General features: G+C 37.7%; 1 protein-coding gene across 1 annotated transcript in view; it reads right to left on the reverse strand.

Annotated features, from left to right (window-relative positions):
• Positions 1-12,604, reverse strand: part of LOC140237173 (uncharacterized) — a 68,016-nt gene that overhangs the window by 38,538 nt on the left and 16,874 nt on the right. Inside the window, exons 4-6 of the mRNA XM_072317114.1 lie at positions 10,768-11,091; positions 1,503-1,787; positions 1,038-1,175 (exon numbers count right to left, since the gene is read on the reverse strand). Of these exons, the coding sequence (XP_072173215.1) occupies positions 1,038-1,175; positions 1,503-1,787; positions 10,768-11,091 (747 nt within the window). The remainder of the gene's footprint in view (positions 1-1,037; positions 1,176-1,502; positions 1,788-10,767; positions 11,092-12,604) is intronic.

Here is a 12,604-nt window from a genome sequence, read left to right on the forward strand (position 1 = left end):
CATTGAGGCCACCATTACCACCAATGCTCTACTTATGCTGGTGTCCTGTGTTATTCTTTCACTTCTATGTGTATGCATGACATAGTGAGCAATTTGTTTTCCTGGTTGTTTTGTTTTCCGTTCTTTTATTTTGTTTTGTTTTGTTTTGTTTTGTTTTGTTTTGTCTTTTGGTAATGGAGAGCAACTCATGACCTCTTTAATGTAATGATCATGATAGTTTGAATATCCTGCACCTCATGGTTTCCTTTGTCAAAATTATATGCTCGACTCGTATACTTTGACACTTTGCCACTACAATACTTCAAGCAGAATATAAAAAGAACATCAATCTATCACATCAATCAATCAACCAGTAAGTCAACCTTTCAGTAGATGAAAACCACATGTAATTTAAAATTACCACAGCATAAACAGTATAGAAATCATGCTACTGCAACGTCTCAAGGATTGAATTGTGTTATATATAATATATATATATATATATATATATATATATATATATACATCTCTTAAAGGGGATGTGACTACTTTATATCTTATCGTATAGTTTTGGATCGTATAGTTTTGGTCAAGGTTATAACTTCACGTTTCTAACATTTTTGGTGAGATAACGAGAAATCTCTTATAAAATATGAAAGAGTATGTAATTCCAAGAGGAATTTACCGTTTATTTCATGATTTTTTTTTTTTTTTTGAAATGGCTGAGATATCCAAAACAGAACAATCCTAATGAGATGTGCAACCCGTCTTTTATTGCGATCCCTTTGTTTTACTTTGATTTAGATGTTTCAGCCATGTCAAAATATTAAATAAACTTTGAATTCCTCTTAGAATGGTATGCTCTGTACCATTTCGTAAGTTTTTTTTTTCCTTGGTATATCTCGCAAAATGTTGAAAGCCCAATCCTCGTCTCCACCAATACTACACCATCCCTTTACCAAGATCAAGCCACAAGTGCTTGTCTATCTTCTACAGAATAAAATATAAAAAGGATCCAGTAATTCTGAGTCAGAAAGATTTTTTAGCGTTGTACTTACATTGTTCACACTGATCTCCCATGAATCCAGGAGGACAAACACACTCTCCCGTCTTACTGTGACAGATGCCTCCATTGTAGCAAGACTGACAGGCCTGAAGACATCCACCAAGTACATCGTGGCGACCAGCTGGACAATCTATTAAGGTTGCAGAACATCGTCAAGTTTTTCCCATTATTCCCCAGTGATGAAATTCCTCGTTTTCTTTATTATGAAATGGAAAATTTATCATAGTGGGATTATGACAAAAATGTCAAAAGACTCACATCTTTCTTCATCTTTCATATAAGTAATTCCATCATCATTTCAATTTACATCATTTTGCCCGAGCTTCTCCTTACATACTCTATTTTCCAATGAAAGATGTGGTAAAATGTTTCATAAATGTTGATTTTAAACTTAATAATCAATTGTGATAATCAGCGAATGTTCATATATCAGGCATTACAGTCGTGATCATCCTACCTCTCACAATGAGTCGCATCAAGCCAGCTCTAGCGGAACCTCTCTCGCCTTTCAGGTGTAGTTCATACACCCCACCATCTGTTGGTGTGACTTCTCCCACAATGGTATAATTTGATGTTGCTCCAGTGTATTTTAACAGCAGGTCATCCATATCGATCGTCCCATTATGTCTCCAGTTTCTTTCTTTATCACTGATGGGTGGCACTGGTGAGAAGTCCACTGTAACATTCACATCCCCAGCATTCACAGTCTTTGAAAATCTGCCTTCTGCTGGAACAAACCTAGCTGCAACAATTAAAGCACATGCATTTGACAAGATGTTTGACAAATTAATAAAGAAACTAGTACTTCTCCTGGTACGTTTGACTCGGAAGGTTAATCAATCTTCGAAATTTCCCTGACACGTTTCTTTTGTACAGAGGGCAGACAAAGAAAAAAAAAACTCACACTTCTCACCCCTCTGCTTTATAATCTCTTGCTTTCATTTAAAATGCCTCCTGTCCGCATTGGTCTACTTATTATAGCAATGTTGGAATTTTTGGGGCTTGGGTATTGATTCAAGTTCATTGTCCCAGTGCCGGCAACCAGGTGTAGCCTGGTGGTAATAGTGTCCCTGCCCGGAAAGCAGTAGATGACAGATTCGATTCCCGCTGGTTCCTTTGTCCAGCATGTTTGTTAAAAACGTAGATCAGCAATTACATGTGACAAATTTCAGTTGTATAAAGGACAGACAAAATGAAGAGAACTCATACTTCACGAATGAATACACTGGAACAATCAAAGGTGTATTCACTGTTGTATATGACATCTGTCAATGTGAGAGAATATTTTGACTTCTTCACACGTAAATACGGAGCCCGTAAGGGGACATGGCAAGAAATGTCCCCCCCCCCCAAGTCGTTCCCTCGACTTACTAAGTCGTTCCCACGACTTACTAAGTCGTTCCCTCGACTTACTAAGTCGTTCCCACGACTTACGGAGCCTAAGTCGTTCCCACGACTTACTACTTCTTAGTAAGTCGTTCCCTCGACTTATAAGTCGTTCCCTCGACTTATAAGTCGTTCCCTCGACTTATAAGTCGTTCCCTCGACTTACGTAAGTCGTTCCCACGACTTACTAAGTCGTTCCCTCGACTTACGTAAGTCGTTCCCTCGACTTACTAATTCATGCATAAAAATGCTCCATAGCTCAATGTGTTGAGTCGAGTCTCTCCTGCGGTTGAGGTCTGCTGTGCGATCGCTGGTGATTCAAAACAGAGTAAGTTGAAAAATTGTCGATTTTGATCCCATTCATTGCTCATTTTCTCTTGTATTAAAAAGAGCTATTTCCCTAGACTTAATTTTTATAAGAATTTTCGTGAAAATGAGAAACTTGTGTTTCCTAGAACTGACAAAGTTCATCGATAATAGTCCCACACATAGCATTTTGTGTTGGCATTTTTGTTGTTGCATTGGCAAGCTCCTTTTTTTTTCTGCTGCCAGGGCTCTATGTCTAGTATACAGTCAGGGGCGGATCCAGGAATTCCGTAAAGAGGGGGCGTGTTTACAAAAATAAAGGGGGGGCGCACGCACCCCTCCCCCCATTTTTTTCTTTTTATTTCTTTTGTTTCAACAAAAAATAAAGGGGGGGCGTACGCCGGTTGCTGTCCTCCCTGGATCCGCCCCTGACAGTATAGGTTAGATTTGAAAGAAAAAAAAATCAATATCAACTAGACTTTCTGGAAGTATGAAAGTGTGAAAAAGATGTGAAAATAATGTTCATTGTCAAAAACCGCTGCTTTCAAGCAGGATTCAGGAGCTATCGGTAGAGTGCTGGTGCATGGTGATCCGTGATTAAGTGCTACATGTAATGCTAGGCTTACGGCTACGCCTAAAGGACTACCTGGTACATACCAGTACCTAGTTAATTAATACCATATACTTAGGCCTACCCCACCCCCTTGGCTTCATTCCCCTCCTGTACACGTATAAAACTAGGCCCTACAGATCATGCATGATGTATTCTAGTTATTTCGTAGTTATATACTGTCCATGCGACACGAAAGCTTGCCCAATTTAGTGTTGACTTGCTGGATCAATGAAAAGCTAGGACTTACAATGAACAAAGGCGAAGTACATCTGGGTTCTTTTTTTTGGGGGGGGGGTGTGGGGGGGTGTGGGGGGTGTGGGGGGGAGGGAAGAGAAATATTGTACCATATCCATAGCAAGTAGCTGAAAGTGATCAGACTCAGAGATGCAATGACGGTACTGTAGTGCCAGTAAAACCTTAAGTTTTGTAATACAATGTGTAGGTCTACAGCCACCAGACATTTCAGACAAGAAGCGTACGATAAGATCAGCAAACTGACTGTAGGATATCCAAGCAAAAATATTTATCAGTGTTTTTGTTGAAAACAAGTGGTTGAAGGGGTATTCGAAAGCTACAATGGCCTGGAATTCCAGTGATTTACTTGGAGTCATAGATACACGTATGAGTACAACAAACTGACTTCTTTGTTTGTGGAAAGAACAAAGAGTCCTTGTTAAAATGCATTAAAACAAATGGTATTATGGACACTTACCAATTTGATACCAGAGTTTGCATATCGGGTAGTAGGCCTACTCTACTTCTTTCAATAAAAGGTGTGTGCCACCGTATAGTATAGTTGTATGTAGACCTACTCAAGCCCCAAGTCACAGTTACCCCTGGATTTAGGGGATGAAGAAACATGAGAGGAGCAGGGGCGGATCTATCTTTTTATAAAGGGGGGGGGGTTGGGGGTGGTATGCGAGGGAGCGTAGCGACCGAGCCCGAGCGAGCGGAGCGAGCGAGGGGGGAGGGTGTGGGAGGGGGGTGTCCCCCCCTGCCACAGTATGGAGAATTTTTGAAAATCTGTGTGTGAAAATGGCGTTTTCTTGCATCTAAAACACCACTATTTTTGGTATAGAGGTCATTGCCATAAATAGAAAAAAATAAAATTACAAGTTTTAAAAAAAAAGATAAGAGGGTGTGGGAGGGGGGTGTCCCCCCTCCCACAGTATGGAGAATTTTTGAAAATCTGTGTGTGAAAATAAAATAAAATTACAAGTTTTAAAAAAAAAGATAAGAGGGTGTGGGAGGGGGTGTCCCCCCTCCCACAGTATGGAGAATTTTTGAAAATCTGTGTGTGAAAATGGCGTTTTCTTGCATCTAAAACACCACTATTTTTGGTATAGAGGTCATTGCCATAAATAGAAAAAAAATAAAATTACAAGTTTAAAAAAAAGATAAGATTAAAAAAAAATGGTCCCCAGATTTTTTTTTTTTTTTTTTTGGGGGGGGGGGTTGCAACCCCCCCCCCCCAACCCAACCCCCCCCCCCCCAACCCCCCTCTAGATCCGCTTCTGAGGAGAGTGCTTGCAATAGGCAGGGCACATGAGGGCCTGATGGATATAGGATGTACAATGTATATAAAGTATTTAAAAAATAGATATTTGTACATGTCTGCATATGAATATGACTGGGGGCTGATGGATTGATGTACAGTCAACCTTGCCTAAGTCGAATTTATTTGGACTTAAGAAATAGATTCGGCTACAAAAAGATATTGGCTTTTGAGGGATCAAATTTAATAGAATGAAAAGTTAAGAACCTCACAGCTTGAAATGTTTATAGATTGATTTGTTGGAATCTGTCTGTATTGTATTAGAATAACTTCTGATATGACTTCTCATTTCAGGATACTTGTACATCTGTGACTTCATCCTCCTGAACAAGAAAATGTACAGCATGGCATAGTTATGAATAAAGAAGACTTCACAGCAATTCATTCAAGATTGTAAGCAAAAAGGATGCAATGAAATTTACATAACACAAATTTACCAATAATGAAAGGAGTGTTTTGTACAGTAATAGCTTATATTGTGTTTACTATTTAAAAGAGTTTGGACATTCAAATTTCTCCACAAAATGACTTTTTGAGTGCAATGTTGCCATTTTTATTTTCTATTTCTTATTTCTGCAATATTTCTTATATCATGTACAGGTATAACTTCTGTGAATCAAGGGGAATGGCAGCTGAGGGTAGACAGGCCAAACTTGACGTCAGGAGATGGTATACACTGCAAAGGGTTAACAGCTCGCTGTCAACAATGAGGAAATGTGCAAACAAAACAAGGCGCTGATTTGTTAAACACATTTCATCAGGCTGAGGTCATCACCCTTAAAAAGCAAGGGAAACACGAAGCAAGCAGTGTTTCAGTCTGCTTTAACAAGTGCATGGGCAGTAATAAACTCGGCTACATGAAATGCATCCAGGTGTGATAATTACAATAATAGCACATTGTGCTTTTCAAAGATATTGAAGAGTCCTCTGGATATTTTGCCCCTGATGAAACTCATTTATTCTGCAGTATTAGCACGGATAATGAGACACATCACCATCCTTTCACTGTTGTGATAATGAACATCGTTGAACTCAAAACTGCCAAGGTATATTGCGAGACATTTCATGTTTCTCGGTGGTAAAAAAAAAGTTCTTAAATAAGTACTGGTTAAAATTATGATGATGTTGACCTTGTTTATTGTGAAGCACCACCAGGGGGCAGGTGAACCTGTGCTGTGGCAAGATGGCACTGAATTTGATTTATCAGCAAATAAACCACTTATTGTAATGCATTCATGGGTCCAGGGGTGGTTCCTTCAGGTAGTTACGAGATACGTAGTAAACCATATTTTCCAACAAGCTGCGTCTGTTTCACACTAGCATAAAGGATCAGTATAGATGCTGCTGTGGACCAAACTGCAGATTAGATTACTAATCAGTTGTACAAAGTTATATAGTGAACACAATGGCAAATCTTTTTTTGTTAATATGTTGTTTCCCAATTGACATTGTGATATTGTAGCATAATTGTACACATTTCTAGGGCATTAATTTTTGCATACACTTTTGAGCAAAATCAACAGTTCTGCATGTTGGAACTATTTTTCAATGTAACATTTGGTTACCATAAACTTAATAAAGGCAGGTTTGTATGAGTAGACCACAGCACAAGTATACAAATGCAGATAAGTTGCATGTAGATAAGCTAACTTTATACCTGGTTGTATTGATATTCAGCTGTATTAGTACATCTTTGACCAAGCATGCTTAAAAGACGTGCATGAGTGTTTGATAGTGTGGAACACACACATGAGCCCATGTATTCAGCCATAGATGTGGGTTCATTTTGAGCTCAGTGTAAATTGATGGTAGGATCTGGGATAGATAGGGTTTATGCAATGGGAAGAGAAACTTGGTGTGATTCAGATGTGATTGCATGATGTTATCATGAAGATGTTCATGTCATACACTGTACATATGTATGTGTTCATTCGTGCTGAACTGCAGAGAAGACATTTGGTATAGAATACAGATTTTAATGTGGAGGCTTTGACACATTTAGCGATGGGCCTACATGTCCTTAGATGAGAAAATGTGAAGTAATCCTATTCATGAGGATAGCTAGTTGACTGAAGAGTTTCCAGCAGACTGTCACCCAGTTGGCAATCAAGCATGATACAAAGAACATTGAATTTATCAGTTTTAAGTATTCATGGGGTTAAACTGTATTGATTAAAAAGAATAAAAACAAATAGAAAAATCACAAGCAAGGGCTAATGAAATCATTACTCTTTGTTCACAGCTTTGATGTAGTCAATCACACAGTGAACAGGGAGCTATGTAAAGAGCAGCATGTTAGAAACATACGGATTATCAGCAGTAATGAATTATTGAAACTAGTAATTTTTTTAATAGTTTAGTTTTAAATATCATAACAATATTGACACTTTGATTTGCTCATCCCTTATCCTTTTGTAGGTGTAACCAGTGTTTCATATTATGAGGAGTGTATGAATGGCTCTTCTGTACTCAGCAAGGTGTGCATTCTCATTAACTGCCTTTTCATACTCGTAGTACTTAGTATGCTTTTCTTTTGCACATTTCTCTTTACCATCATTCATATTATGAACATTTCATTCAATATGAGAGCAATATTAAAGAAAAGAGGTACAATGTAGGGGTCCTACATATCTGTGAAAGTGCACACTGTCTTGTTCTTGGTAAAAAGTGTACATTGCATAAGAGCATTCAGCATTATGAAAACAATACAAGTATCTATGTTCGACAAAACTGTAAAGAGATAGTGTGTCTTGTGTCTCCATCATGTCTTGTCATCAATCGCCCATCATCTAATATGTTGGGGTGGGGGGGGGGGGGTTGAGGAGCAAGCTTAATTTGCTATGCTGTATACGCCATATATTTAGCAAGTATTTATTAAGACTTTGAGACAATTGTGCAAGTACTTAAATTCATGATTGTGAGGTACACATATACTGAATGTACAAAATAGGTATGCAGATGCCTTCTCATGTCAGTGTCAGAGTTGATATTTTTGTGTTTTATAAATTCATGGATACATGTAGCAGCTGTCTTGGGAAATTCATGAAGATAAATACCTTGCAGAATATTGAGCGTATACAGTAGGTTAATTTTAGTGTGGTATGGTGTATATGTATAGCGTATAATGCATCATATTCATAATTTACATCTAAATTGAAAAAAAAAAAGTCATTCTAGTGCTTACAGCTGCTTAAAAATACTTCTTGTGCAGCTCTAAGTTACCATCCCGACATGTGCCAAAATTTCTTCTGAATTTCCTAAGAACTGCAGATGAATTTAAATCTACATTTTTAAACCTGATTTCACGGTCAAAATGCACTATTTCCATGGCAACAGAATTTCAACTGTACTCTTGAAAAATGTGTCCAGCACAAATTTGCAATGACCTTGCTATGGTGTGTGTGTGTGTGTGTGTATATATATATATATATATATATATATATATATATATAAACATATATATATATATATATATATATATATATATATATATATACATGTGTTTAGCACATTGTGAGTACCTGGTGAGTTTGACTGCTGCAGTAACCGTGGCAACACGTTAACAAACACAGAGCGTCTTGCATAACTACACCTATAGATCATTGTAGGCCCTATATACTGATTTTGAAATGAATTGCTTAAACACTGGAAATAGTTCATGCCATAATGTTTGGGGGGAATTGTGGTTACCATGGCAACGCTTTCTCCGACAAACGAACAAACGAACAAAAAATAATGTCTTGCATATCTACACCTCAATGTCATCATGTACACCATATTTAAGTTCAATTGCCTCAAAATTGTGGAAGTAGTTCACTCCACAAGATTTTTCAAGATTTTTCAAGAAATATTCCACATGATTTTTCAAGAAAACATGCCGTTACCACGGCAACGCCTTGTAGGGTTCAAACACAAAGTGTGTCTTACATAACTACACCTATAGATCATTATACATACCAAATTTGAAATAAGTTGCTCAAATACTGTGGAAGTAACTCTCCACAAGGTTTTTGGAAAATTGTGGTTACCATGGCAACGCTTACTCCAACGAAACAAAAAACATGTCTTGCATATGTTCATCTCGATGTCATCATGTAACCACTTTCATTGAAATTGCTTCAAAACTGTCGAAGGAGTTCACGACGCAAGACCGGACCGTCCGACCTACCACACGCTGATTCCTATTATACCCCCTTAAACACTTTGTGTATGTGGGGGGGGGTATTTTTTTTTTAAAGGTGTATCTTACACAATCATACATTTCATTAAAATGTAATTTGTACGGAATATTTTCTTCTTCTTGTTTTTTTACAAGAAATGAACAAATTTGGAGAGTTGTCCCCCAGCATTTATAAGCAGCCGCAATTGTGACATTTGCCATCTATTGCAAAATTTGCAACTTTTATCCCTGAATCTATTGCAAAGTTGCAATTGATTAGCAATAAGCATCTTTTTGATCAGTGTTTTAGAACCAACACTTGCTGTCGGGCGAAAGCTCGGTGGTCTAGTGGAGATGACGCCTGTCCGGTGATCAGGAGGTCGTAGGATCGAATCCTGCTCGTGTATGTACGCCCATGATTTTTATCATGGCTACTACTAAAAAACACTGATCAATTCAGCGCTTATTTACGTCGATGTAGGGCAATTTGTCAATCAGTTGCAATGAAAACATCTCGACGGAAGAATTTCATGACTTTAAAAGAACCTCTAAGTATAGGTAATTTGTGTGTTCGGATTAACGAACCTTCGGAATAACGAACAGCACCCGATTTGGTATGCATGCCCCTGAAAGATGAGTTTCTGGCGAGCATGCTCCCCAAAGAGTTGGAAAGGTGGATTTTGCAAGTGCAGGAATTGTAATGAATCTAGTTACTGGAGTATCAATAAGGTTTTGTGCTGAAGGATTCATGTGCCATCTTTCTAATCACCGTAAAGAGGATCTGCTTTGTCAAACAATGTTGATGAATCAATTTCACATGTACTTTCTATCAGGTGTTCAACCTATAGCTTCACTTTTTTGATGGAGCATGCCTGAGGATTCTCTCCATTTTGAAGTTAATAAGTAAATGGCATTATTCTCAAATGACCTTTACACATTCGCAAACTTCCGTAAAGCTGTAAAATGCTTAGAAATGATTTACTTCGTGTAAGGTGCTGTACAATGTATATGAAATGAAAACATTATTATAAAATATTGTATGTTGATACCTCTGCACGTTAAGAATATAGTATTGTGGATGTTGCCCCCAAAACTGGGGGAGCTCCTCCTCCACCCCCATACAATAGCTATCTTGTTTTTAATTGTGGGGATATCAATAGAATACTTGAATTGATTCTTTTATTCAGACAGGCACAATTGCTGTATAATCCAATCCAATCTAATTTATAACTAAATTTCAGGAAAATGAACTCCAGCCTCCTGTCCTGCATGTGGACATTTTCACGCTTAGATGTGTATTATTCCCTATTTCATCTTTATAATGTAATCTCCGTAAATTTGAAAGGAAATACTACCTTCATGTGAAGTTTTTCTTATTCAAAACCTTGATTTGTCGAATCACAAACCACTAGAGGTCAGCAGACAGTTGTGACGTAGTTGTGGGCGTGTCTCTATGAGATTATGCGTAAGTCGAGGGAACGACTTATAAGTCGTGGGAACGACTTACGTAAGTCGAGGGAACGACTTACGTAAGTCGTGGGAACGACTTACGTAAGTCGTGGGAACGACTTATGAGTCGTGGGAAAGACTTACGTAAGTCGAGGGAACGACATAGTAAGTCGAGGGAACGACTTAGTAAGTCGAGGGAACGACTTAGGAAAAACATTTCTTGCCATGTCCCCTTAGGGGCTCCGTACACTTACCATCAGACCGCAAAAATATTGTCGGCACCACCGTGAACTGTCCATCTTTGGTGGCCGAACAATAAAATGCACCAAATGATTTGTGATTACTGGTATCTGAGAGTAATGTTTGATGAAATTGTATTGAAGAGTCACTATTACGAGAACGGAGCAGTGGAACAGGAGGATTGGGGTTGTTCTGTAGATAATTCATCGTGTAGACATAACGACCAGTAGAAACAGTGGCATCAAGGTCTGGTGCACTTCGAAAACAGGCAAAGAACGAGTCTCCACTCTCCGCACTCGTGAAATATCGGCTGGTTGTTGATATGAAAGGTGACTGACCTGCAAAGGTAGAGATATATTCAAATCAGTTTGAGGCGTCTTTTTTGTGATTATTTTGTGTTTGTTTTGACCAACATGAAGTGTAACTTATGAACTACATTTAGTAAAGAGATGGGGAAATGATTATAAATGTGATATATGTGGTAATGACTAAAATAACATGACAGAACTGAGGATATGCTCTTTTGAAGTAAGAGTTTATTTCACAACTGTCCAAATGAAAAGAAAAGGACTGAAAAAATCTTTAACCATGCTATATATCAAATACAATTCCTTACTCTATTTCAACATGATTTCATCATCATTTTAATACCAAAATGACACTGAAAGGTGTAGAAGTGATTCAAAGAAGAAAAATGATAATACGAAGAAAACTTATGACAATAGACTTGTTAAGATGACATGTATAATGTGATCATGCAATACAGAAATTAAACTGTTCATGCACACCAAAGCTGCATTGTGGTGTACGAATCTAATTTAAAAAAGAAATGTGAGAAAAACTGACAATTTTATCAATTCAATCGTAAATTCTCTCCCTAGAAATGATCGCATCTGTCCGTATAAATTACCATGATCACTGTTTCTTGTGTTGATAGAGATCAAGATAAAGGGATATTATTCCTCCCATACTCCACCTTTGGAACAGCCGATCACCACAGTGCACGTTGAGTTGAGGAGCATGACACACACACACACATGCAAAAATTTGACACACACATACATGCCATTGATGACATTGACGCAAACACAAATGTACTTTAAGTGTATTAGGCAGAATAAAAAAAAAATGAAGATGAAAAAGAGAGACTAAGTTTTCAGGTTCGATTTGATATATTTTCATGAAGTACCTTGTCATTTCTTGTTTTTAAATTGCTCCTGAAATATGAAATCTGTGATTTCTTTCTCATACACCTGTACAATTCAGCGTGGGTTTCAAAATACACTGAAGCAATGTTAGGACATTGCAGTCAAGGTTTTGTAGTTTAGTGCCTTAATGTTTCCTGTCAGGAAATATGCACTTTCGTCCGCTGATGTGTGAAACAAATAGCATTCAGCTTGAACTGTGAAAACGATCCACAAACCAAAAGACACATGTGCCTACTCTAACTGTACAGGTGCATGGGAAATATAGCAATTATATCTTCTTACAAGTATTTGTCGGTCGACTAGCATGTACTGTCAGCCCACATCCCATATTCTTTGAGCAATCACCTATCAATATTTTTTTTCCCAAATTTCTGTCCTAAAATCATTTTGCTTGTTTTTTCTGACTGCTCAACAGGTAAATTTCAGAATTTGCTTCAGAGTGATGTATTTGTTCTCTACAACTCTTTTTTTTTCATTTAATTCACGTTACCATACTTTTCTTACATGATCTTTACATAGACCTTCCTATTAATCTCCAACACCTTTGATTAATGATCTCCTTCTCTCGCAGGTCTCCTTCAAATCATAGCTGCATCTCCCGCTCTTCATCAATCATAAAACAAACAAAAATAAGGCATTTCTG

Source organism: Diadema setosum, chromosome 13, assembly GCF_964275005.1.
Source record: "Diadema setosum chromosome 13, eeDiaSeto1, whole genome shotgun sequence".
Lineage (NCBI taxonomy): Eukaryota > Metazoa > Echinodermata > Echinoidea > Diadematoida > Diadematidae > Diadema > Diadema setosum.